This window comes from Carassius auratus, chromosome 7 (genome assembly GCF_003368295.1).
Source record: "Carassius auratus strain Wakin chromosome 7, ASM336829v1, whole genome shotgun sequence".
Lineage (NCBI taxonomy): Eukaryota > Metazoa > Chordata > Actinopteri > Cypriniformes > Cyprinidae > Carassius > Carassius auratus.
Window position 1 is genome coordinate 9,918,233 of NC_039249.1, and position 27,086 is coordinate 9,945,318.

The window sequence follows — 27,086 nt, forward strand, 5'->3', positions numbered from 1 at the left end:
CCTACTGTATGCTATGCTATTGGTTGAAGGTTACTATTATGTTTATATATATATATGTGTGTGTGTGTGCGCCTGTGAGTTTTAAAACAAATCGTATATTGGAAAATGCATATAGTGCAGTTTGACTGAACAATGTAGCTATGTGTAAAGTAAGAAAACACTGGAAAATATTAAGTTCTGCTTTATACATTTTAACACGCATAACATCTTCACATATTAAAACCTAAATGTCAAGCTGTTAACCACGCCTTTGGCTGATTGCACAGGAAAGTAACAGTGAAGTGATCTCTGTGAATGGATATGTTTGTACTTAGCCTAAATTAATAGCTTATCTAAACCCTTAACCGAAAGTATTTTGGTTTGACTGACGCCTCATTACTCCGGATGTGCGACATGAACCTACACCTGAAAGGCGAAAAGTAGCCTACTGCTTTGGCTATTAAATCCAAGTGGAGAGCGGATCTTGTCCATGGGTGGATTTACAAACCTTAGTGTCGTCTTGATGGATTTTATTTGTACGAGTTTAAAGTGATGAGCTGAACAAGGTTGGTAATCAGGTTACATACATACGGGTTTGGTTTTGTGCCCTCTTTTACTCTGGGGCGAGGTTGGAACTTGTATTTCCTTATCTTCGGTTAACTATTCACCTCTTAAATCGAGTTTCTGTGCACCACTGTCGTTACATTTTGTTGTTTTTGTAACTGGCTCTTTGTAGATGGTCAATTCTATCGAATTGTTGCCAATTGTTTCTTGTAAAACTTGTCTAATTATATTTTTAAAAACTGAATATAATAACACAAATATTACATTTTCTATACTCTATTAAATAATCTCGGATAACTTCAGTTAGTCCTGTTACCAAAACACGTGTTTTAAAGCATGTTTTAAAACTATTTCCTTTGCGTTCCCCTCTGTATATGAATAGGCTATTATTTTATTATTTCAGGCTTCACAGTGTTAATAACAAGTTAGTAATTTTTATCAGAGGTGTAAAATACTTGAGTAATTTTACTTGATTACTCTACTTAAGTATTATATTTTTTATTTTTTACTCAAGTACAATTTAAACTGACTACTTTTACTTGATTACATATCTGAATAAACAAAAACAGTACTTTTTACTCCTTGCAATTTTATTTCACCTTGAAAAGTACATTATATTTTTATATTATCTTCTGCACATTAAATATGGTAAACAGAAGCTCAAACGTGTGCCTGACGTGAGAACTTATTTCCATGCATCAAACACACACATTTCTACTTCAATTATGACTTTCATCAGTTAAACGTCTGGCTTCAAAAGTTCACCATCAAATCTGAGGAAGCATACTGGTAGCAAAGTTAGCTATGTAGAGCCATTAGCTATGTAATATATTAGCTGAATGCACAAAATTGAGTGAAAATAAAATCAGTGATGAGAATTTAAATACAATTAAAGCTGCAGTCGGTAACTTTTGAGCGGTTAATAAACAGAACTGCTTGCGTGTTGCGGAAGGACATTGTAGCCGGAGCTACTTCTCTCTCTTTATGTCTATGAAGAATCACAAAGGTACTGGGTTACTCCGCCGCGGTACCCCTGGAACGGTAAGAGAAACAACCAATCAGAGCTGCGGTCCGTAACTTTTTTTTGTGTTTAAAGTACACAAAATGTATATTATAAGCGAGTACACCATGAATCCATTTTCCAAATCGTGTTTTTAGCCTGTCCTGAATCACTATCACATTTTTATTAAATGTTATAAATCGCCAAAAAAGTGTTTAAATAAACATTATATGCTAAATTAATTGTAATTCATGTTTAGTGATGTTCTTACCAGGTGGTGGATAAGTTGTATTTACAATATGTCATTATATGAATCATTAAGTAGGAATGAGGACTGTCAGTGAATATTTTTTTATCTTAACAATTACATGCTTTTCTCATTAATTAATCTAATTAGTCACAAATAATTATCAATATTTGCTAAGAAAAAACTCTAAATGCCCCAAATAAACATTTAAAAGATTAATTGTCCTTTTAGACAGTGATGTTGAATAGACAACACAAATAAAGTGGCCTTTAAAAACGTTAAAGTTGTATCTTTTAATTCTAAGACTCTCCTCATTAATTCAACACATTCTTGTATTCTGTCTGGAATATATTTCTAGCCTCTCCATCACATCTTGCTCTTCAAAGAGATATTTCACCCAAAAATGAAAATTCTCTCACCACGTACTAAACCTCTGTCGTCCAAGATGTTTGTGACTTTCTTTCTTCACATGAACACAAGCAAAGATTTTTTGTCCATATAATGCAAGGGGACAGGACCACTTCAGAAACCACACAAAGTGAACATGACGGTCCAGATTAAAATATTGGTATTTGTATTTTTCTTACGTTTCACTTAATAAGACTGATTGATTAACAGGGGTTGCATGTGTTACTTTCATATTCTCTTTGTGTATAGTTTTTGAAGTGTCATTTTCGGATGTCCCATACACTTGCATAAAGAGAATTATAATTTTTTTTCTAAAACTCTTAGTTTGTGTTCATCTGATAAATGAAAGTTATATAGGATGGCATGAGGGTGGGAATGATGGAGTTTCCTTTTAATCCCTTTCCCTCTATTTTTTTTTTTTGTGTGTGTGTGTGTGTGTTCCGCTGTTTCATTTTAATTGTGGTTGTTGGGGAAAAAAAAGTACTTCTACTTTAATACTTAATTACTTAATTACAACTTTAATACTTGGGGTCAATTTATAGTTGTACTTTTTTTTTAACTTTTACTCAATTATGTTTTTGACCAGATACTTGTACTTTTAATTGAGTAAAACTTACAATGAGTACTTGTACTTTCACTTTAGTAAACTTTTTTTAGTACTTTTTATAACCTCTGATTTTTATAATATAAAAAATACAATCTTTAATATCTACTTGTTCTCATTTTATGTATTAAAAATTCACCCCCTTACACTTGCATTCTTCTTTTTATATTCTGTCTACTTGTTTTCTTTTTATTTATTACAAAAACTTGCTGCATGTACTGCAATAGACTAACGATAGATGAGTTGGTTAACCCTGGAAACCACTGTATTACTGTCAGAGTGTGCATTTAAATTTTAAACTAAAAATGTGTCATTTTAATAATTTTTGTTGTTGTTGATCTTTTAAAATAATTTGTTAGTTGTACAACAACTTAGACTAATGATTCCAAACATTGTTTTTTTTACCCTCTTCCTCATGACTAATCTCTCAGAATTTGATTATGACAGGAGCAGAACAGAGGATGGCGAGCACCCAGCAATCTGCACAGGAATTCCTAGAAAATGGAAAGAATCTGCTAACTGGATCTCATTTAAACTGTGATCCTGTAATTGAAGCCTTAAACCAGTGCAAATTCTTCAAAACTCATGAGCTTAATTCAATTGAATCTGTGGAAATTACTCAGGATAAGATCAAGATTATCCTTGAGCTAGTTATTTCTAAAGGTGAAGAAGCATGCTATAAGTTTTTAAAAATTCTTGACAAAAAAAGATTTCAAGTATTTCCAAGACATGCTTCGGGTTCTCCAGATTTACACCACTGGATTAGTTGTTTCTCCTTCCAGGAAGAACCACAATCTCAGACAGCAAACACAGCAGGTAGGTAACAAGCACAGGAATTCTGTATTCTCCTACTTCTTGTGTCAAGTAGACTAGATAAGTGTATTATTATTCTTAGCTGTAGTTTTATTGATAGCTTTATTTAATCAGATGCGTATAGTGAAAGTTGGGGAAGCCAAAGTATATTGGTATATTGAAGTTCATTTACTGTTCTCGATCAATGAAGTCTCAAAATTTAAGGAATTTGGAAACGAGCAATGCTAGACAAACAAAATACATTTGTAATTGTCATTTTGTGACATGAACATTTAGTCTATTTTGACTGACCTTTTTTAAGACCGGAGCATATTTTCAGAGAAGTTCACTGGTTTTCATTGTACTGTTGTAGATATCTTAAGGATTTTTTTTTTTTTTTTATGTTTTCCATATTCAGATCCTTGTATTAAATACCAGGGCCTTTTGAGATGGAAAGCAAGACAAATACTGGAAGATAAATGGAACCAAAGTATGAATTTCTTAAAAAATGAGCAAAAAAGAAAACACTTCATGTACGTGCCCCTTGTTATGGACACAGATTCTAGTACAGGTGCAAAGCTTAAGAAGAATAAGGGATGCAAGAAATCACGTTCAAAGAAAATGAAGACCTACATTCCAACAGCCAAGAAAATGTTGTCTCCCAAAGACTTGCTAATGAATGATGAGAGAAGCATCCTGCTTGTGGGAAAACCTGGAGTGGGTAAAACAACAGTTGCACTGGAGATACTTAGACTTTGGACAGAAGAGAAAAACATTCCAGTGAGCTATATGTTTTATTTTGATGAGCCATTGATGAGAGTCTACACTCAGTCTCCATATCCTCAAACCTTGAAGGATCTTCTTTTTCAAAAGTACATGTCCCCAGATAAAGCGCCCAAAGAAGTCCTGGAAAATATTGAGAGCAATTCAGAGAATGTTGTTATAATTTTTGATGGTATCATGGATGTGATTGGAAACTCTGTGATTAAACAACTATTGGAGAAAGAATTTCTAAAGGATGCAAAAGTGTTGACCACTTGCAGACCAGAAGCTGAGGACACAGGTTATTTGTCAGACTGGCGGTCTTATCGAGTGGAGGTTCAGGGCTTTAATAATAAGTCCATCTTTGAATACTTTGATTGGATGTTGGGAACAACAGATGACATTGGTGCTTTGGAAAACCCAGAGTTGTTTAGTTTATGCTCTGTACCACTGTATGCCTTCATAGTAGCTGCCTGCATTTCAGTAAGTCCTACTGAAGCAAGGAATAAGCCATTTACAGTTACAGAGATGTATGTCCAAATTTTTCGATTTTGCATGAAACAACATGGGCACCAAGATGTGGAGCACTTGGATAAGTACATTAAAGATAACAAGAGGGATGTCATAAACTTAGCCTTAGCCTCCTATCAAGCAATGCTAGCAAAGACAGTGAACCTGACAGCTTTGGATTATGAAGACAAGTCTGTGCAAAATGCTTTCTTGACAAAGCAATTCTGGAATCCATCCACAACCTCTTGCAAAGTGTATGCATTCCTGCATAATACAATGCAAGAGTTTTGGGCAGCTCTTTATCTAGTTTTAAATCCTGACAAGATTACCAATGTACTGGATAAATGCCAGAACAATGAAGATGGGAAATACCTTAAATATATTATGCCATTTTTGTCTGGACTTCTTTCCGATAATGTAGTGGAGCTCATAAAGTGTTTGGTGCCAGTAGAACAGATAGAAGCCACACGTGTCAAGTACTTTCAACAGATTATAGACCTTTTCCTTTACACCAAAGAACAGAATCAAGAAGGCGATTGTGAGCAGTTTGTGGAAGCTGACAACATCTTATTTGTGTGCCGATGCCTTTATGAGTATCACTTCCCTGAGGCATGCCAACTCTTCCTGCAAAAGGTTCAGTATGAACTTGATTTAGAAGACCAAACACTTGATCCTCACCAGTGCTGTGTAATATCCTATGTGGTAAATCAAGCTGTGCATCGGAATATTCATCTGGATCTCACAGATTGTAGCATCACTGATCCCGGCTTGAAACTACTTCTAAGCTCATTGAAAAATCTGAAATTTCTCAGGTAGAAGTAGTTATGGCTTTTGAAAAAAAAAAAAAAAACAGTCACTCCCTTTCATTATTGTCTAGCAATTGCAAAATGATATGATGTATATTTTTGTTCCTAGGTCAACAAGCACATTGAAATCTCAAATGTGGAGAGTGGCTCTTTCAGCAGGGCAGTTTTCAGATTTTGATAGCTTGCTTAGCTTATTCAGCTTTGAAATGCATCTCTCTGCACTTGAAACACTAGACCAGAGAGTGTTTCAAAGGATAGGAGAAGTCCTTAAAAACAAGAGATCAGAGATCAGTGTTCATCTTTTCCTGCATGTAAATGAAGAGGTCATATCCAGATCTTTGCAGAAGGCAATTTTTGAGAACTTACCCAATATTGCAAGCATTAGGTACAACCATTTTCACTGATTTTTATTACATTTTTACACTTTTTCTATACTTAACTCACATATATTCTGTATGTTCATAGGATTTCCCCCCATCAATTTAAAGTAGCTATAGAAACAGAGCTCTATCTTCAAGGAGCTATTTATGAGACAGGTCAACGATGTGTAAGGAAACTGCTGTCTGTTTGCAGCAATAATCAAAGAGAGAGCTTTGATGAGCAGTGTAAATTCTTGCTGAAATTGCATGAACATGCCAAGAACATGGATGTTCTTCCAGTTTTGCAACCTGTTTTCTATGCATTGCCATCTACTTGGGTTGTACAGCCTTCAAACCCATCAGTGTCACTACTTCTCCAAACCATGCAAGTTCTAAATTTAAGGAAGCCAGCTGAACTAGATCACATCACATATGAGCAGAGTGAACTTAAAATAATTCTTCAATGTATGCCTTACATTACAGAAATGAGGTGAGGTTTTTTTAAGCGTTTATGTAAAACAACTATGCATAGTTCTTAAGTATATATAAACATTTTTTATACAATGCAGGTTCAGTGCTGCTCTGAGACAGCCCAAAGACATCCACAGAATTGTGAAGATTGTTGCTGATCTTTTCATTCTTGCATCTGAAAGTGGAGGGGCAAAACTAAGAAGCCTTTCTGCAGCATGCAGTTACTCAACGTTTCCCTTTGCTGAAGACAGCAAAGACATGCAGAGCTCTTTCCTCATGGATCTCTTCACCCAGCTGAAGGAAAGTTCATCATGGAACATAACGCTTCCAGCATTGAAGCCCATTCTTCAGGTTGCCCCTGCTGTATGGACATTGGACCTACAAAAACTAGAGAAGACTTTTGCTCTTACTGAGCTACTGAAGCTTCAGGCCATCAAAAAATCTGTGGAGCTCACAGGCTGGTCATGTGAAAGTGAAAAACTTAGGAGTTTCCTAAATTGTTTACCCTATATTTCACACCTTTGGTGAGTTGATTTCCTTTAAAATGCATGATGTTTCACTTGGTGGTGTAAAAGGTTCACCTAAAAATGAGAATTCTGTCATAATCTATTAAACTGTATGACTTTGTTTCCTTTGCAGTACACAGATAAAGTTATTTGAAGAATGTTGATAACCAAAAAGTTTTAATCATGTTTGACATGCATTATATAGACAATACACATTTCTAAAAAACTTTTCTTTTGAAGAAAGATTCATACAGTTTAAAAACACATGAGGTTGAGTAAAATATGACAGCATTTACATTTTTTGCTGGACTATCTCTTTAAATTATATTTAAGTGCGCTTCCTTGCATTTCATTTTTATTTGTGTAGTAACTTGCTATTTCTTTATAGTTGTAATGAGCAGTTTTTCCAGTCTGTGTGTGAAGTCCTTTCAGCAGACAGCGAATGGAATCCAATACAGATTGCTGAGCTTTTAAGATCCCTTGGTTTTAGCATTTCTTTGATAGACATGCTGCCAAGTCGCCTCTGCAAAGCTGTTGGCAATGTTTTTAAACTGCTGGACAAAGAGGAGAACATCTCCCTCAGGCTTCTTCCTCAAATGATCTCTTGTAAAGGTTGTGCCTGCCTCTTTTCAAATGTGCAAAAGATTGAAAAATTGAGGTAATCATTTTTACAACGTAAATTCTTTGTACAAATTTTGGTGTTCTGACCAAGTACCCTTGCTTACTTTTTTCATTGTTGATTTTTATTTTATTTAACTTTTTTTTTTTTTCAGAGTAAATGAGGTATCAACTACAAAGCTGGCAAGACTGGTCATATCAGATCAAGAAATAAATGCTGTAACTGTGAAAGAGCTGTCTTTGGTTTTGGTTAACTCTCATCTACCAGAGAGAGCACTAGGCCAGCTATTAAGTAACCTAACTTCTCTTCTAAGAGTCTGGAGAGTCCACAGCTTGAACCTGTCTGAATTTAATATTGAGCCTCACTGGCTCATTTGTCTGCTGTGTCATCAGGGTCCCTTGTCCATTAAGTAAGTCTGATGATTCTGCTGTGGAATATAAATAATTTCATACCTTGAAATGTTTATTTACTTGAAAATTATGAAATTTATATTAATAAGAATTCTGTGACAACAGATTTCATGAAGTGACTCTGCAACGACTGGCAGAAATTGTCTATGATGCTCATGATGAAAATTTGACACAGCTGTTCCTGGAGAAAATTGATGGTGATTTATCACCTTGTAATTTGTCCTGGGAGGTTTTATCTTACCTAATACAGGGCACCACAAAGCAAGTGACACTAGACCTTGCAGAGGGTAGATTTAGTGTCTTGAAAGTTCCAAGCCTTCTTGCTTTACTGGACAAAGTGTGCTTTAAAAGGCAATATCTTTACTGGTGTACAATTTAATATATTCATTCATATCTACACTTTATGATTTTGTAAGCATTTGGCATTCTAAAAAAATCTTTCTTATAATGCAGGATAAGCCCCCGGTTTGTCAGGGCTGCATTGAAGGAGATACACCAAAACCATGCTGGTCATCTGATTGTGAAATTAGTTAAATCTTCAACTAACCTGATCAATCTTTGCATGAGAGAACTGAATTCAACGGACTGCAAAGCTCTCTGTTTTGCCCTGCACTATAGTGATGGTGTTAAGCTCAACCTGTTGAACTCCGTCATACCAAATCATGAGACTGACAGCATCGTCAAACTTCTGCACAGAGTATCTGATCTGAGGTAATGTGCTCAAATAACTTTTGTTCAGCTTACATTTAAAATGTGCATTACATTATACTCACAGTACTACTGCTTTATGGTACTAGGGTTGATAGAAAGCTGTTGTTGAACTTTCTCCATGCGTCTAAGGACATGGAAAATCAAGGATATTTGGCGTCTTCCCTTTTGACTGCACTGAACCACAAACTGGACTTCTCCTGCAATTCTTCTCTCGGCAGTGGCCGTTCTGGTCAAGAGAATAGGGAGCTTCTAACTATGAGTCGAAATGATTTTAAAGCCATTTCTTCTGCCATTAAAACATCAACGTGCAATACAGAATTGATTTTACACGACTGCCAAGCAGATGATTCTGCACTTGAGATTCTATTCCCTATTCTGCACAAAGTAAATCTTCAGTGAGTCCTCTTTTTTAACATAAATTAAGGTCATTAATTTTATTGTGAGATTTTTACAGAAGATTAAATGATTCAGTTGCAAAAACTTCTGTTTTACAGATTGGGCAAAAGTCTTCTTTTTCAGGTTTTAACCTTGATTTCCAATGCCCCCATGGCCATGTCTTTGCAATGGGCATCGTCACTTTCCAAAGCTCTTGGAAAAGAGCTGAACATCAGTGGCATTCCTCTTAACTATCGTACATGTGAGTCTCTGCAGTTAGTTCTGGATGACAAAGAGGAGCTCACACACCTTAATCTCAGCTATTGCCAGATCACAGATGCATGCTTGGATCTTTTGCTCCCTCACATCCACAAAATTGTGATTTTAGAGTGAGTATTTATGGGATAATTTAAGAAAAGACTGGGCTGTTTTTTATCTCTATTTCTTTATTTAAACCATATGATTAATGATTTCTCTTAACACTTTTTTTTTCAGTCTTACTGGAAATGACATAACTGATAAAGGTGTGCTGAGACTCCGCAAAACCTTAGATGAAAACAGTTTCACAAAGACCATATGGTGATTATGGTGTTCAATTTTATATTTTAAGCAGCTAGCACTGTATTGCATTGAAAAATGTTATCTGGTAAAAAAAAAAACTGATAATTAGTTTATTTGCCCTTATTCCAGGGGTACAACCTAAATGTTTTGGGTGTATCCTATTTAACACAGTAATTTGAGATCATGAAGAATACTCTACAATGATGGGGATTTTTTTAGTAGTAGCTTATAAATCACACAATGTCATAATGCGTGTCTTTTTATGGTAAAGTCCTCACCATCTCAGTTGCTTGTAGCTTTATCTGTTTGCTTGTTTAACTAACGGGTTTGGTTTGTTCTGATGTGTTAAACAGAACTGAATTCTTGATTAATCTTTATTCAATCTTTTGCATAGCCTTTGTGACAACCAAATAACAGAGATGGGCCTCTTGTTCGAAGAAGCACGCTTTCAAACCCAACAGGCTAATACAAGAAGATGCATCCAAACACAGAATTACATCACAAAAGATTTGAGATCAAAAAGTGAGATGGGAAAATCAGTCACTTCTTTTGTTAAGGTACTGGTACCAAGAATGTGTCACTTTTGTATTATGCTACTAAAAGCCTAATAAATCATTAGTTGGGTGAAGATGAAGGAATTAGATTTTTTTGCAAAAGATCTCTTTAATTCTGCCTAATTAAACAGTCATGCATTTAAATTTACAAAGCAAATCAACCCAGTGTGTAAAATATAGGGGATACAATTCAAGAAGGCAAAATTACATAATTAGGATACAAGAGAAGAGCACAGATACTTTGCTATTTCTTAAGTGATTTCTCAGTACCTTCTATCAGTAATCAACATTTTATATTGTAGACAGAAGATCTCATAAAGAAGTTTGATCCTGAACTAGCAGTAAATAATGGCAAGATGATCTATAGGTCAGTAAATTCTCTTTGTCTTTGAGTTATGACTTATTAATAAAAAAATATGACTTTTTTTATTTTAAATAGTTTCTCAAAAAACTTTTTTTTGTTTAATTGTTTTGCAGGTTTCAATGGAAGACAGAAGGCCTTTGCATGTGCAGTGCAACAGGGCTAGTATTTGGACTGAAAGGAAGTGGATGTGTAGAGTACTATGTGGCTCACTGGGATATGCGGCTCCTCATCAACACTCACTATGAGCCTGCTGGACCTCTGTTCGATATCAAAACCTCTGCTGGAGAAATCTATGAACTTCACCTCCCACACTGTGAGACACACGGTAAAGGATAAAGCATGTCACTGAATGGATACCCTATCTGTACATGGATACCCTGCATACTATGAATATTCAGTTTATTGTAGAGAACTGAGATCATTGCATATCAGTTCAGTTTCATTATCATTCATTAACAATGATGTTGGCCGCCTGAGCTTTGCTGTCACTGAAATGGAATCTTTTAAATAACCGATTCTTTGTAATCATTATTTCTGGGCACTAACTGACTATAAATGGTTTCTATAATGCTATTAAAACTGAAATGACTATTGCATATTATTTTACATTTAGATGGGACGATTCTTGGTAATTTTCAGTATTTAATCAAATGTAATTGACAATATGTTAACTCCACACTAAGCATATATGCCTTACTGTATGTGGCCTTGATGAACAGCTCACTAATATTCATCTTATTGTGCCATCAAATTGGGTTAAGTCAATAAGAAAAAGCTTATATAAAAAATGTATTTGTTTGAGCAGAAAAACTTTATTTAAAAATATTAACACAATAATATTTAATCCCAACTGTGTGAGTTTTTTTTTATTATTATTATTTTTATAAATCTTAATTGGTTTTTGTCTTCTTTTTTTTTTACCACTTATCTTTTTATTTACAGTTGATGCAATTGGAAGTCTATCTGTTGTCCATATATACAGTGAAGACTCCTGGGAACTCCTTTCTCCAAAGAAATTTTCAAGAACGCATGTAGCTGTAAATGTCCGTAGTTTATCTAGGTATGGCATTGTGGATGAGAACGATCAAAATAACAAAATCATCAATGGCCAGGTGTTGCTGTTCCAGGAACCTGACATGTCACTCACTCAGCAAAGGCTTTGGGTTTTTCTATTGCCAAGCAATGTCCCACTCTCCGAGGTCTGATCATAATTTGTACTCATTTTATTTTAAAGAGGTTCTTTTTAATACACATCACTAGTCTTGTTTTGCCAACAGATTAAAGAACAGCAACAACAGTATGCGTTCATTCAAACCAGCTCTGACTGCAAACTACAGATAAATTCAAAGTACACTCTGATCTCAAAAAAAGCCAACAGAGTCCAACCGAAGGTATGTGAATGCAGAGATGGTTTCTCCCAGACAACAAAGTTGTTTTATCACCATGAAGCTAAACTGGGTTACGTCACAGAACCTAAGAAAATGCTATTCGGCCTTTTTTTGTGTATGATTATGTTTTTTTGTGTCCTTTAGGAAAAATTATTTGAACCCTTGCAGGCTGGTAATCACCATCCTACATTTGAAGTCTTCTTAGATAAAGATGTGACTGAACTGAGAATCAAAATTCAACTTAAAATAAAGGAAAGTGCTACGGTTAACTTCAAAAATGCATGGAAGCGTTGGATAATTCTCAAGCAAAACACAGGTAATTAGACATTGTTGGTAATTCAACATTTTTGGTAAATAAGTAAGCTTTGGAAATTAATGTTTTTTTGTTGTTGTTGTTGTTGTTGTTGTTCTTCTTCATGTAACTGATAGATAATCATGCACAAATGAGATCTGAAGGACATTCTAACAATCAAGGTACCATAATTAGTTCCCTGAGATTCTCATAATGCATCATTTAAAAAAAATTCCTGATAATTATTTGTCAATTTTGTGTTTAGTAAACCGTCACACCTGGACATCTGCTCTTGGTGAAATCATGGAGGATCTTAAAAGTGAGGAGTTCAAGAAACTAAAGCATTTAATGATGCACACTGAAAATAGAATTCCCATTTGTTCAATGAATCTTGAAGAAATAAAAGAACGGTGTGAGTTGGTGACTTTGGTTCTTAAGACATGGGGATTCGAAGGATCAGTGAAAGCCATATGTGAGTTCATGAAGAAGCTGCCTCGCAATGATGAATCTGTGACAGACCGACTAAAGCCATATGTGAGAAAGTTCAGGCTTAAGGATTAGAGCATATCACAGACTTTTCGATCATACTGACACATCTCACTGTAAAAACACTTTTTATTAGCCTAACGCTCAACAACAGATTACCTCGGTGTGGCAACATTTATCATGCATTGAATAACTGTTAATTGTATTGTATTTTTTTTTTACTGTAAATTCTAACCCGTGTATGTGGTTTTGTAATTGATTTTGTAAATGAATTGTATAGATGTTCAGGCTACTCAGGCTATATGTTCATATACTGTATTTATTTAGCTGATGCTTTAATTCAGAGTCATTAAAAACATTAAGGATACAACAACATGAGATTTGCTGTAATTATGTGTGGGTTATTTCTATTATTTGTTTATATGAGAATCATATGTCCAAATATTTCACAAATTAAGTGTAGATATGAATCATATTTGTTGATTAAAGTCAACTGAGCAAAAAGTACACAAAAAAAGATATTTATTAGTCATGGAAGATTTACACAAACCAGCACTGCTCACCTGCATAAAAGGTACAAAATTATCAGTATGAACTCGAAAGGTTACAAACGTTCACTAAGAGCGAAAGAGGTACATTGACCATCTAAATATTTCACATACATCAAGAATATCATCTTTTTAATACTCAACATCTATACTTTAGCCTATTTAAAGGAACGATCATATAGCTGTGATTAAAAAAAAGGGCACATTGAATCTTATGTTTACTATTAATTGTGTGTGTGTTTGTTTGTTTTTTTGGTCACAATACCAATATTTATTTATTGGTATTTATTAAAAATAGTTTATCTGTACTTTTTAATCATGGTGCGTATCATCCTGAAATATTAAGATCTGGATCGAAATATTTTAAACTTGCTTAATTTCGTGTAATTTTTTTTTTTTAAAAAAAGCATGAGTACAATATAGTTTACACTGATCTTCACATATTTTTTTCCCTGCCATCTGGCATTTTAGGAATTATTCCTCACTATTAGGTTAAAGAGATCGCTGGGATTAAGCCGATTTTACACAGGGAGTCGAACATCCAAATTGACATGTTTTATCCATATTAACCTCAAGGGGAGCAATGCTTCACTTTTCTTTCACAGCTGCTAGTAATCTCATTACACGCAATTAACCGATTTTATTTTAGCTAACCTACGATTTGGTTGTTTGATACTAAGATCCCGAAGTTCGAACATCATCCATATTGTATAGTTGTTTTTTAATACAAAGTTTGCTTTTCAGTGAATTTCTCAGTTTTAATTGAGACGGGTAAAAACCACGATGAGGTCTGTGACTCAGCGCACTGCAAAGCAGCTGCTGCACAACAAGTTCGTTGTGGTCTTAGGCGATTCAAGTAAGTACTTTCGAAGATTAATAGGTATTGTGATAACAATGGCCTTCTTGGTTTTTAATAAGACTTTTCTCTCTAGTTCAACGTTCGGTTTACAAGGATCTAGTCCTCGTGTTGAGGAGAGATGCGTATTTAAGTGTATCACAACTAAAAAGCAAGGTAAGTATCTGGATTCGAGTTTTTTTAGCTGTATGTTATATATTATATATTTCAAATCAAGAACTGTGTGTGCGCGCGCCTGTCTGTCTCTGTGTTTAATGGTAGGCCTGTCTGATTTCTTGCTGGTGTAAACTTGCAGACCATTTTGGACCAACAACAAACCAGCTTCAGTGCCAGCTGGCCTCGCCATTTTAGTGTTGTCAGGCTGGGTTTTGGGACATTATAGCTGGATGACCATCTAATTACCAGATACCATGTCCAAAAGTTCAGCTATCTATACTTCTCATCATCAAGATTTTGTCAACACACTCTCTAATGTACAGATATTGGTCAATAAATGTGTGAATGGAGGAAACGCAGAGCTGCTGTGAATATTGTTACTTCTGTAATAACTGTGAGAAGAATAGTAATTTTTCCTTTTTTCCAGTATAGATTAAGCGATGTCTGATGCATCTCTCTTGTCTATATTTCCAAGGGTGAGTTTTCCTTTGAGCAAGACTCTCTGGTAGAAGGTGGCCGGCTCGGTGAAATGAACAATGGCACTGCCTATAAAGAAGTGAGACAGTACAGAACGGATCACCACTTGATCCGTTTCTATTTTGTCACGCGTGTCTTCTCAAACTACATGGAGAGCATCTTGACTGACTTTGAAACAGGAATGAAACCAGACCTGGTCATCGTCAATTCTTGTGTGTGGGATATATCAAGGTGGGAGTGGTCTTCACAGCTTTTTACAGCCAGAAGATATTTAGAATGCCGTAATGTAATTTTTGTTTTACTGCAATGTACAGGTACAGCCGTGAATGGGCAACCGAATATAGAAATGACCTTCACACATTCTTCAGTAAACTGAAGGCCATTTTGCCTCCAGAAAGCCTGGTCGTGTGGAATATGACCATGCCTTTGGGAAAGAAGATTGTGGGTGGATTCTTGGTTCCAGAGGTGGGTTACAAAAAAAAAAAAAACACTGTTGTGATGGTGAGAATCAATAATCCTGGACTTTTTCCATCTTGCCCACAAATTCAGATCCAACACATGGGTCCCACATTGAGATTCGACGTGATCGAAGCAAACTACTTTGGAGCCACTCTTGCCAATGAGTACGGCTTTGATGTGCTAGACTTTCACTTCCAGTTCCGGTTCAGCCTGCAGCATCGTATGCAAGATGGTGTACACTGGAATGCTGTCGCCCACCGGCAGATTACATGCCTGCTACTGGAGCATGTAGCGCAGGCGTGGGGAGTGGAACTGCCAGATCTTGGTGAGAAATGCATAGGGATGCATGACAAATATCAGCTGATATTTAATGCACATCTTTTGAGTAAAGCCGGTTCTGTAATCGGCTGTAAATCTCTACATGTGTGTGATTTCACGTGGAGCAGCGTTTACTACACAGAGACGTTGTTCACTGACAAGCTGTGCCAAACCACAATCATATTTTGCGCATGTTTATCGTGCATCCCTAGAAATGCAGGTTGAGTTTGTTGTCGTTGGTTAGCTGTAGAGTAAAGGTGCAAAATACTGTTAAGTTTCTGTAATTCTGGCATCAATTTCTGTTCCAACAAAACGGTTCACAGTCATTTTTTGCTTAATGACTTGCTTTAGAGTACATAGAACATTTAGTCACCCAATTTTAATTTATTTTTCTTTTTTTGCAGACCAGGTTAAGGCAAATGATCACCCACCATTACATTACAGCCATAACTGGAAGACTGCTACATCAAGTGTTCCTGCACGCCATCAAGGTGGATTACTGTATAATAGTGCAGTCTCAGTATGATGTTGTTTTTGAGTAGATTTAATAAGAATGCACTAAATTGTTGTAAAGGATACTCAAAGAATCATGATAATTCATAATTTTCACCAAATTAAGCAACACTGTTTTTGACCAAATGAAGTCTTTGTGAGCATAAGAATTTATGCCAATCCCAAACTTTTTGTAGTGTGTATATACTATATATAACTTGCAACATTTTTCCTGTAACATTTCAATAATTTAAAACATGCCTTTTTAACAGGTCCTCTATATAGCGACGAGAGAGGCTTCAATCCACCTGTGATGCCTGCCATCCACTATAACACTGGTAACATTCCAGCGATTCCTGAGAAAATGTACTTAACCAGCACAGTTATTCTCATGATGATTCATTTTGGATCAACTAATTGTACAGTTCAGTAAGCGCTGGGGGATGGTGTAGTCATAGATCTGTATAGATGCCATATTTGACTGCTCCAGATACATTCGATTGGTCAACTTGACATTATTCACCATAATAATCAATGAATATTCAAAGATATACATGCGTATAACTTGCTGTTTTAGACGTACACAGTCAACTTGCACTTGAGAGTTCGCAGGCTGTTTCAAAAATGGCAGATGGCTTGCATATCTCAGGACGCTAATGAGGCATCTACATATATGGTTATTAGTCATGTTTTTTGTTTAAATAAAAGCAATCGTTCTTACTCTCATTTTCCAGCTCCAGCCTGGACACCAGGCCAAAAGATGAGACAGTTCAGTGGCTATGCTTCACAGTTTTACAGCAACGATGTACCTCCCCACTTTACAACAGGATACCAGAGCTTTGAAAGGGAACCCTTCTACAGAGGTACAAATAGATTTAACTTTTCTTTTTTTTAAACCATCTGTATCTTAATGTATTATGTTAATGTAAAATTGTACTAAACATCTGGTTATTTATTCAAGGTGTTAATTCAGCTGCTGCCCCCTACTGGCCAGTGAACAACTTGGTCATGAAGCACAAACAGAGAAGAGCATATAATCCTTACACACGAGAGAGACCACGTACTTACAGATACTGAATCCACTCTGTACTCATTGTGTAAGGCCAGAATGAGGCGTTGTTGAATCCCTTCCTTTCAAGTAAAAATATACATTCTGCATGATAAATATTAAGCACCTTGTTGGAATTTTAGGAACTGTTGTTTTGGAGGGTACGTACTGAAATGTCATTTATTTTCTTATAAGTGATGCTTGTTTATATAGCCTTTCAATGTTATATGATTCTCGTGTTACAAAACTGTGATATTGTAGTTGATTTGCCACTGATGGAAAAATGAAGCGCCACAGGACAAAAAAATTATTTTAATTCTGAAATAAACATTTATTTTATTCAAAAGTCTGTAAAATTGTAATTGTATTGTTTCCTATTTATCTGCTACAATGTTAATGGGTTTTTGATTAGGCAAGCACATTGTGCAAGAAAAAAAATATTTTGCTACGAACACTTTTTCACTTTGAAACCTTTTCAGATGTACAAGGTGAAATAGCTGACCCCTCTCAATTCTCCCAGCTCTTGAACTCCTACATCAGCTGCCAGTGTAGCAACTCTAACTTGTCTCTCAAGCCATATATGCCTGGCATCAGGATCCTCATCCTTTTTGCCAAGGTTTCATAAAGGGGGGGAAGTTGTGGTCTAGTGGTCAGAGTTTGACTCCTAACCCTAAGGTTGTGGGTGCGAGACTTGGGCCAGCAATACCAAGACTTAGGTGCCCTTGAGCAAGAGCCCCAACTTCTTCCCGGGTGCCGCAGCATACATGGCTGCCTACTGCTCTGGGTGTGAGTTCATGGTGTGTGTGTGTGTGTGTGTGTGTGTGTGTGTGTGTGTGTGTGTGTGTGTGTTCACTGCTGTGTGTGTGCACTTTGGATGGGTTAAATGCAGAGCACGAATTCTGAGTGTGGGTCAACATACTTGGCTGTATGTCATGGCAGTCATCTAAGCATTGCTCCACTATCTGTCCAGCCTTAACTTGACCTTTAGACCTAACTAAAGCATCCTTGTCCAATATTAGGTCCAGACTGCTGTCCACAAAGTATGCTCTCAACTGTGTGCAGTCAAGAAAGGATGGTAGTAGTAGAGGATGGGTTGCATGGCTGCACTGACGTAGAATAAGCTCGCCTCTCCATAAGTTTCACTGCAACTGAAGAGATGTCAGCACAGCACAGGTGACCTTGACGGCACATGGAAAGGTTTTGTAGATACAAGGTGCTAATGTGGATGTGCCACAACCCATGTCATGGATGTTCAATGAGCCACTCTGGGAATGAGAAATACCCTGAAGTACAGGAAGAATTAAGTCCTGGACGGCGTGAAATCCAAAGAACCACTCAAAATGTTTGAATTGGCCTTTGTTTCCCTTTTCTGTGTAGAGTTTGTCCCATGTTGCTTTGTTGTCCATGTTTTCAATCAACTCAGCTGTGAACACAAGTTTGTCTGCCAGTAGTGTGAGATTGGGGCCGTTTGTTTAGAAACCTGTTTGGAAATGATTAATTTAGCATGTTTTGTTTGGTGCCGCATTAATCTTAGAGGTTATTACATGTAAAATACAAATATTTACCAGATTAAGAAACAACTATTTTTAAATAGTTTTAATACCTATGAAAATGACACAATCAAGTTTTGCTCCAATGGAACCAAAATAATCCTGCAAAATATTCCACGTTTATGACCAAAAGTACATTTGATAAGAAATTAGGGTGGGGAAAAAGCAAATACTTGTCAAACTAGTATGATGCCGTATTTGTGCCTTGGGTCAGGGTCCTCAGCGAGCCTGGTAAATAACATTAAAAAAAACAACCCTCAAGTAAAGGTATTCCGTATTAAACAAAACACCGGCAGCATGACACGACCCGGAAGTGTACGTGAGAGAGGGGGTGATGGTAAAAGAACTCCATCAAGATGGCGAATGAGCAGCAGGAATCATCACAGGGAGAGATGGAGGGTAAGTGCAAAAATAACATTCCGCCACGCAGTTTAAAAGATCAGCTGACGTGCGTAAACATCTGGCAGGGATGCACGAGGGAGCTTGCATTAGAGAAACAATCTGCTGCAGAGCAGAGGGGGAAATGCAGAGCGTTAGATGAACAAAGAGTAGACTCTTCGCTCATACAACCATGATTAAATCCCAGTCTTATTATATTTGCATTACGATTCAAAGACTTTTATTTTACGCTCTTGATTTAAATAGGGTAGACTTGTTTTCCAATCAGCTGCAGACCGTAATATAATATTGAATCAGAGTTTATGGATGTAAGTGGTGAATCTCTTGTGTTTTAGTTGCGTGGTAACAGTTGCAGGCGGTTATTGGGGTGCGATTTACGTGGAGGTCTGACCCCTGCAAAGAAGGTTTGGTCTCCCACTGATGATGAATGTCCAAACTAGATGTGGGGGGTGGGGGTCCGGTAGAAAGTAGGTTAGACTATGCATGATATGGAGATATACTTGTAAATATTAAAATGCATTTTGGCATCCCCTGAAGTGGGTAGCATTGAACTTAACGTTACCTAGCGGTTGACAATGCAACGCTCATTCATATACATGGACGGAGCAAGAACAACTAAAATGCATGGGTTCAAGTTAGTTTTATTCAGCCGAGTGGTAAGATTTACCCACTTCGACTTAATTATTTTGCACTGAATTTACGGAGCCACCTATTTGTTTAAATAATCATAACATCAACAGCAACGCTGACACACAAGCGCGCGGTTCTATCAGTCAGATGCACGTGACATTTCTAATTTGAATGTATTACTAATAAACACTGCGCGCTTTCTTTCAGACTCCCCATTGGCTGGTAGAAAGAAAATAAAATGGTTACATAAACGTTTTCACTTAAAAATGAAGATAAGGTAAAGGTGTGATAATAATTACATAATGTCAGTAAATAAAGCCATAGGAGAACTGTGCTTCTCTGATCAACACGCAGCGGTGTTTCATTAAGAATCCACGTTTAAATGATTCGAGTGAGGGCCAGGTCCAGTTTTTCTTTATATGTATATTTATCTATTTTGCAGGAGTTAACTGCCTTGCACACGACGAAGCCATTATGGCACAGCAGGACCGTATTCAGCAAGAGGTGAGTGTTCAGAGGAATGTCACAGAAAAAAAGATTTTAATTTAGATGTATGGCAACGATTACCTAACAAATCACTGATGATTCTCTGTTTTGTCAAATTGGTAGCTGTTTTTTTTTTATTATAAATACAATTGTACTTAAAGGACACTTTAACAAAACATACCACTCTGTGATCATTTACTTTGTTCTAAAAACCTTTTTTCTTTATTCTAAGGGAAATTTTAGGCAGAATGTTTAGGCTGGTTTTTAAACACATACAATTAAAGAAATGGGTTTTAATTAAAGAGAAAAAATGCACCCCGGTTGAAAGTAGTCCTCAAATCTTGTGCACAATCTTTAGAAGCCATACCATAGCTTTTAACAATCTAGAATTTAAAGCTGAAGTATTTAATTTCTGCCATTCAAAACACAAAACTGAATTGTCTGTTGACACCAAGAAATAACTACTGTATATTAACATCCACACCAACAGTAGATAACAGTCTGTTTGTTCTAAGGAAGATGCACTTATGTGACACTTTAGATACTATAAAATAAATATTATCATCCACACCAATGCACAAGAGTGTTCTGTTTATTATGAGTGCATGCTGCAGTTATGTCACCTGCTGCTTTAAATTCATATCAACTGTTTTTGAAGAGGTTGACCGCTTTTTTCATGATTCACGTTCATTGTATGGAAAAGAACCGAAACATTCTGCTTAACATCTCTCTTTGCGTGTAACTGAAGAAAGCAAGTCAAATAGGTTAGGAACAATATGAGGATGGCTGAATGAACTAAACCTCTAACTGCTTGTGATTTGTTTTATTAGATAGCCACCACTAACCCTTTAGTGTCGGACAGACAAGATCTCTCTGTGCTTCAGGGTGAATATGCTTCAGAAGACACCATTTACCAGCTCAAGATAAAGGTCGCCACATTTTCGCAAGCTTGGTTTATATGTAGTAAGTGCCTGAAACCTTCTGTAAAACTGTTATTCTTACATCTTGATCATAGGACCTTCAAAAAAAGTATTCCTGTATTCGAAAGACACGGCCGGATGGAAATTGTTTCTACAGAGCTTTTGGCTTTGCACATTTGGAGTCACTACTGGATGACAGCATAGAGCTGCGAAGGTAGTGTACTGTTGGATTTGGGTGCCTAATGCAGATACCATTTCTTTTGCTTGGAATAGTTAAACTAATTCAGGAGATAGCAGGTACCTTATTTACACAAAGTTCCATTTTCTAAATAATTTGTTTTTGTAATGAATTTTTAAATACCAGACCTGTTTTAATTTTGGCTCTATATAGGTTTAAAGTTCTTGCAGCTAAAAGCAAACTGGACCTTGTAAACCAGGGCTTCACGGAGTTCACTATCGAGGACTTTCACAACACTGTGAGTTGATAATTGTATCAGTTAAAAATTCTGCCCTATTGACATGCATTTATTTATTTTTTCAGAATTTGACTAATTAAAAAAAAAGTCAAAATTATCCATGTCAAGTATACAGGTGAATCTCAAATTAGAATGTTGTTGAATAGTTAATTTCAGTAATTTAACTCAAATTGTGAAACTTGTGTATTAAATATATTCAATGCACACAGACTGAAGTAGTTTAAGGCCCAATCCCAATTCTACCCATTAGCCCTTCCCCCTCTGTTTTGCGCGTTCACATGAAGGGGTAGGGGTGTCTCAATTCTCTTTTGGTTGTAGTGGTAGGGGGAAGGGCTAGATAGTCCTTCAAATGAAGATTTTTCGGGACCACACTTCAAACGAAGGGGTATGAATTATCTCGGCAACATGGCTGCTACAGCGAACCAAAAGACACCTAAATGTAAGCTTTTTTGGCATAAAGATTTTAACGAAAAGTAATCATTTGTTTTATGTTACATTCAATTGTGAGTTCATATTAGTGGTCATGTAAATCGCTGTTTGCTAACGTCATATCATTACAGACTGCATGATAGTGCCACAACATATGTCTGATCAGGTCGATAACTGCCATAGACATTGATGGGGGCTAATCCCCCCAATAATTAGAAATCGCTAAACCATTTTATCAAATATTGCCTATTCGAGAGAGAGAGAGAAATGAAAGTTGCATGTATTCGCGTCTGTGCGTATATCTTTTTAGAGTGAGTTTACTTAAAAACAGCGATTGTATTCTCTCGTTGCTGGAAAATATAGGGATTCAGTATTTAAACTGTATTTAATAAAGTCATGGGTCAGCATTGACAAGTTTATATTCTCCTGGATGTGTGAGCTGCACGATTTCCGATTATGTGTGTGTCAGTAAGCAGGGCATTAATACAGAACGATAATTAAAGGCTCTAATGCAAACCAGTATATGTGTGTATAGTAAGAGCTAGACGACGAATGATGGCGTGTGACGTCATGGTAGTGGTGTCCCAATCCTTAGGGGAATATCCTTAGGGGGTATAAAATAGAATTGGGATTGGGCCTAAGTCTTTGCTTCTTTTAATTGTGATGATTTTGGCTCACATTTAACAAAATCCACCAATTCACGATCTCAACAAATTAGAACACTTCATAAAACCAAAAAAAAAAAGGAACAAATGTAGTGAATTGTTGGTCTTCTGGAAAGTATGTTCATATACTGTACATGTACTCAATACTTGGTAGGGCTCATTTTGATTCAATTACTTCCTCAGTTCAATGTGGCATGGAGGTGATCAGTTTGTGGCACTGCTGAGGTGGTATGGAAGCCCAGGTTTCTTTGACAGTGGCCTTCTGATCATCTGCATTGTTTGGTCTCTTGTTTCAAATTTTCCTCTTGATATTAGCCCATAGATTCTCGATGGGGTTCAGGTCTGGTGAGTTTGTTGACCAGTCAAGCACACCAACACCATGGTCATTTAACCAACTTTTGGTGATTTTGGCAGTGTGGGCAGGTGCCAAGTCATGCTGGAAAAATGAAATCAGCATCTTCAAAAAGCTGGTCAGCAGAAGGAAGCATGAAGTGCTCCAAAATTTCTTGGTAAGCTGGTGCAGTGACTTTGGTTTAGAAAAAACAAAATAGACCAACACCAGCAGATGACATTGCACCCCAAATCATCACAGACTGTGGAAACTTAACACTTCAAGCAACTTGGGTTATGAGCTTCTGCACCCTTCCTCCAGACTCTAGGACCTTGGTTTCCAAATTAAACAAAATTTGCCCCTTATCTGAAAAGAGGTCTTTGGATCACTGGGCAACAGTCCAGTTCTTCTTCTCCTTAGCCCAGGTAAGACGGCTCTGATGTTGTCTGTGGTTCAGGAGTGGCTTAACGAGGAATACGACAATTGTAGCCAGTTGTGTGGAGGCTCTTGATGCCTTGACCCCAGCCTCAGTCCATTCCTTGTGAAGTTCACTTAAATTCTTGAATTGATTTTGCTTGTCAATCCTCATAAGGCTGCGGTTCTTTCGGTTGGTCGTTCATCTTTTTCTTCTACACTTTTTCCTTCCACTCAACTTTGTTAACATGCTTGGATACAGCACTCTGTGAACAGCCAGCTTCATTGGCAATGAATGTTTGTGGCTTACTCTCCTTGTGAAGGGTATCAATGATTGTCTTCTGAACAACTGTCAGATTAGCGGTCTTCCCCATGATTGTGTAGCCTAGTAAACAAAACTGAGAGACCATTTTGAAGGCTCAGGAAGCCTTTGCAGGTGTTTTGAGTTGATTGGCATGTCACCATATTCTAATTTGTTGAAATAGTGAATTGGTTAATCACCTTCAATTAAAAGAACCAAAGACTAAGACTACTTCAGTCTGTGAGCATTTAATTTATTTAATACACGAATTGCACAATTTGAGTTGAATAACTGAAATAATGAACTTTTCTATGACATTCTAATTTGAGATGCACCTGTAAGTACCCTAGCCCTCATAGTAGAAGTAAATGAACAATGTTTACAGCACTGAATTACCCCTTTAAGTCCTTTAATTATATATTAAAATTATGCTCACTGTGGTTTCTCTCTGTTGTCAGTTTATGGATTTGATTGAGCTGTGTGAAAAGCAACAATCACTTGGTGAACTGCTGAACTCCTTCAATGACCAGAGTGTGTCTGACTACATAGTGGTTTACCTGAGGCTTCTCACCTCGGGATACCTGCAGCGGGAGCATGTGTTCTTTAAGCACTTCATAGAGGGTGGCCGTTCGGTCAAAGAGTTTTGCCAGCAGGTGAGTGCCACCTAAAAGTATTAAATGTAAACTGGTTTGCCTAAGACTATGGGGAAAAAAAATAAAAGTAATACTAAGAAGCCTTAACATCTAATTATCCATGTTTCACTTTTTAGGAGGTGGAACCCATGTCAAAAGAGAGCGACCACATCCATATCATTGCCTTGGCAAAAGCACTGAATGTGCCTGTATTAGTGGAATATATGGACAGAGGCGAGGGTGGAACAGTGAACCATCATGTCTTCCCTGAAGGAAGTGAGCCACGCATCTTCCTGCTCTACCGCCCAGGCCACTATGACATCCTGTATAAGTGATGCTCTGTTTCCATCGTGAAGAAACCATCCCAGTTTTAAAGCCAAGTTGAGCCATACATATGTATGTGATGCTATAATTAATCTTAAAGTTTTCACTCTAGACCCCCCCCCCCCCCATTACAAGATGTTTTTTCAGTGCAAACAGAATCTATTAAAAACTGACTCTGCATCAAACATCAGCATTATTAGGGTTGTACAGTAGGTTTTGTGGTTGTAAATGTTATCAATTTTCTTTGTGTTTTTCCTTTGTTATACTGCGTTTCATGAGTTTTATTAAAGGGGTTTAAACCCAATTAGACTGAAGTCTGTTTGTGGTTTCAGAAATCATTTTAAAATTCAGAAGTGGAGCTGGATCCAAGCCAGTAAAAAGGAAATGGTAAACCAGCATTATTAATCTCAGATAGCACAGTGATTTAAGTGCTCATTTTACATGAATTTATCCAATGAACTACACCTTGAGCAGACTGATGGCTACTAAAAGTAGGTTTGGGTAAAGTGTTTAATCATCATGTTGAACTCCATCCCATAGACTATAAAGGGGTATCTGACATTCGTCTGTTGACATCCTTCTCAGTCATGGCCGTTTTCTGTGGGAGTCACACGAGTTGGACAGGATCCATCCAGCCGGACCAAGGACAGCAATCGAGATAAAGGCCATCACAAATACGCTCTCCTACAGATGTGGGATACTGCCAAAGCAATCATTGTGGTTTTCATTCAATATGTCTGACTGTTGAACAAGTTTCAACTCCGCATGAAATCAAAAATGTAAAATATTTTGTTAGTGCACAATGCTAGGCTTAAAGTCAAGTTAATCCACTGAAAAAAAAAAAGAAAAAGAAATTAAAGGTTTTTGTAATCTTTAATCATAGTCTGATCACATGGCAGAATTTGCTTAGCCACGCCCCTCGGTCTCGTACACTTGTGTAGTGGACGCGAGCGGCGCGACAAAATACTATAGAACTCAGCTGCATTCCATTTATGAGGTATTGACCATAGACTGTAAAAAAAAAAGTTCAAATGTATTTTTGACGGTCGATTTTGTCGCGTCCAGTGTAGACGGACTTTGACTGTTGCGGTGTAGACACAGTTTGTTAGGAGTGAGAGATGAGGAGCGCAAAAATAAAACCCGACCTCTACTTAATATTCTATGGTGGCGGCTTAATTTATTGACGGGAAAGAAAAAAAAACACTATAGAAAGGACTTTGATACGAATCCATTATAGCCTCACAAAGAATGATTCGTTCAAGAGCCGGATTGAATCAAAGCACTTATCTTTTTTTCCAAGTCAAAATCATTTGAAACCAAAACTTGAAAACTCCCAAGTAGCAGAAGAAAAAAAAAAGTTTGCAAAACGCATCGCAAAAGATAACAGTATGTAGAAGTAACACTTAATGAGATTAAATATTATAAAACGGCAAAAACAAAAATTCAACCAATAGATTCTTCTAAATTAGGTGAACCATGTCTACAATGTGAAGAGACATGATACTTACAAGTGTAAACACTTTAACTGCCAAAAAAGCAACTTAAACAATTATGTACCATGTAATAATAATTACATAAGAGATTTAAGGATTTGAAAACAGCTGGAAAGAACCGATTCGTGGAAAGCACTCGAAGTTTCCTATTTTCCTTCACCAGCTGTTGAACTTACCACAGCGCCGACTCCACTTTTTGCAGATTTAGAGTTAATGTAGAAACGCTGGGTTAAGACGTTTTGTTTGGGTGTATATCTGGTGCATTTGAGTGCTCGTACAAAGCCAAACATCATACAAGTTAAAGTTAGCCTATTGTAAACTAACACTGAAAAAATAATACCAGAAAGCACAGTGCTTGCGCGTTTCATTTAGAATTTCAAGTTTCCCGCCAAGTATTAATAAGCTCACCTAAGCACTGCATTCTATCCAATCAACACCCTTGTTAAATATTAATTAGTTTCTACAAGCTATTAATCTATTAAAACACACCTCAAACATGAGAATGATTAATTAACGCTAAAACAATGTTACATATGTTTTGTCACAATCAATCAGTATGCTGATAATGTATTTTTTAAAATACCAACTCCTTAGTCGGTTTAGGTCAATTGACAAAATCATCATGGAAGGGGCCGTCATTCGTGTGACGTCACACAAACAGGCTTGAGAAAGGGGAAACATTTAACGAGATAAAAAAAAAAAAACACTGGGTGGAATTTTTTATCATTATATGGTGGTTGTGTAAACACACTGCCAATACACATTTCAGTTAAAATATTTTGTAAAAAGTGCATGTAGCATCATATGATCCCTTTAAATAGTTTTGGAAGAACATGCCAAAGCACAGATCAAGTCTCAAAAACAACATAAAAAAAATAAAATAATAATAATAATAATAATAATACGGCATAACC

The 27,086-nt window shown here is 36.6% G+C and overlaps 3 protein-coding genes and 1 pseudogene across 4 annotated transcripts; 3 read left to right on the forward strand and 1 right to left on the reverse strand.

Annotated features, from left to right (window-relative positions):
* Positions 1-246: 246 nt before the first annotated feature.
* On the forward strand, positions 247-13,219 carry LOC113105810 (uncharacterized). 2 transcript variants are annotated; one of them, XM_026267124.1, is made up of 21 exons: positions 247-545; positions 3,250-3,618; positions 4,013-5,678; positions 5,782-6,057; positions 6,138-6,521; positions 6,601-7,026; positions 7,376-7,666; positions 7,782-8,036; positions 8,143-8,388; positions 8,491-8,748; positions 8,835-9,143; positions 9,243-9,512; positions 9,619-9,702; positions 10,079-10,241; positions 10,541-10,605; positions 10,716-10,927; positions 11,545-11,801; positions 11,880-11,993; positions 12,135-12,306; positions 12,420-12,464; positions 12,548-13,219. In XM_026267124.1, exons 2-21 carry the CDS (start codon positions 3,264-3,266, stop codon positions 12,841-12,843), a joined length of 6,144 nt encoding a protein of 2,047 aa, XP_026122909.1. In that variant the 5' UTR covers positions 247-545; positions 3,250-3,263; the 3' UTR covers positions 12,844-13,219. The 2 variants fall into 2 exon arrangements, with proteins under 2 accessions (XP_026122909.1, XP_026122910.1); XM_026267125.1 differs by having other exon boundaries at positions 7,397-7,666; positions 12,548-13,216.
* A 702-nt stretch (positions 13,220-13,921) lies between these two features.
* Positions 13,922-17,471, forward strand: fam113 (family with sequence similarity 113). The gene is made up of 9 exons (XM_026267172.1): positions 13,922-14,172; positions 14,249-14,328; positions 14,804-15,036; positions 15,120-15,270; positions 15,355-15,589; positions 15,987-16,073; positions 16,347-16,412; positions 16,809-16,937; positions 17,036-17,471. Exons 1-9 carry the CDS (start codon positions 14,100-14,102, stop codon positions 17,149-17,151), a joined length of 1,170 nt encoding a protein of 389 aa, XP_026122957.1. The 5' UTR covers positions 13,922-14,099; the 3' UTR covers positions 17,152-17,471.
* A 535-nt stretch (positions 17,472-18,006) lies between these two features.
* LOC113105839 (citrate synthase-lysine N-methyltransferase CSKMT, mitochondrial-like) lies at positions 18,007-18,802 on the reverse strand (annotated as a pseudogene).
* A 127-nt stretch (positions 18,803-18,929) lies between these two features.
* On the forward strand, positions 18,930-24,990 carry LOC113105833 (ubiquitin thioesterase OTUB1-like). Its single transcript, XM_026267181.1, has 7 exons — positions 18,930-19,071; positions 20,144-20,205; positions 21,018-21,116; positions 21,203-21,321; positions 21,499-21,583; positions 24,182-24,376; positions 24,493-24,990. The coding sequence occupies exons 1-7, from the start codon at positions 19,029-19,031 to the stop codon at positions 24,688-24,690; spliced, it is 801 nt and encodes a 266-aa protein (XP_026122966.1). The 5' UTR covers positions 18,930-19,028; the 3' UTR covers positions 24,691-24,990.
* Positions 24,991-27,086: the final 2,096 nt, after the last annotated feature.

Bases quoted from the DNA above. Each gene is read 5' to 3' on its own strand.
- LOC113105810 (XM_026267124.1), top strand. From the start codon at position 3,264: ATGGCGAGCACCCAGCAATCTGCACAGGAATTCCTAGAAAATGGAAAG. The intron at 9,513-9,618 runs GTGAGTATTTAT...TTTTTTTTTCAG, and splicing joins CACAAAATTGTGATTTTAGA to TCTTACTGGAAATGACATAA. The intron at 10,928-11,544 runs GTAAAGGATAAA...TTTTATTTACAG, and splicing joins CCCACACTGTGAGACACACG to TTGATGCAATTGGAAGTCTA.
- fam113 (XM_026267172.1), top strand. From the start codon at position 14,100: ATGAGGTCTGTGACTCAGCGCACTGCAAAGCAGCTGCTGCACAACAAG. The intron at 15,037-15,119 runs GTGGGAGTGGTC...TGCAATGTACAG, and splicing joins TGTGTGTGGGATATATCAAG to GTACAGCCGTGAATGGGCAA. The intron at 15,590-15,986 runs GTGAGAAATGCA...CTTTTTTTGCAG, and splicing joins AGTGGAACTGCCAGATCTTG to ACCAGGTTAAGGCAAATGAT.
- LOC113105833 (XM_026267181.1), top strand. From the start codon at position 19,029: ATGGCGAATGAGCAGCAGGAATCATCACAGGGAGAGATGGAGG. The intron at 21,584-24,181 runs GTGAGTTGATAA...CTCTGTTGTCAG, and splicing joins TCGAGGACTTTCACAACACT to TTTATGGATTTGATTGAGCT. The intron at 24,377-24,492 runs GTGAGTGCCACC...TTCACTTTTTAG, and splicing joins TCAAAGAGTTTTGCCAGCAG to GAGGTGGAACCCATGTCAAA.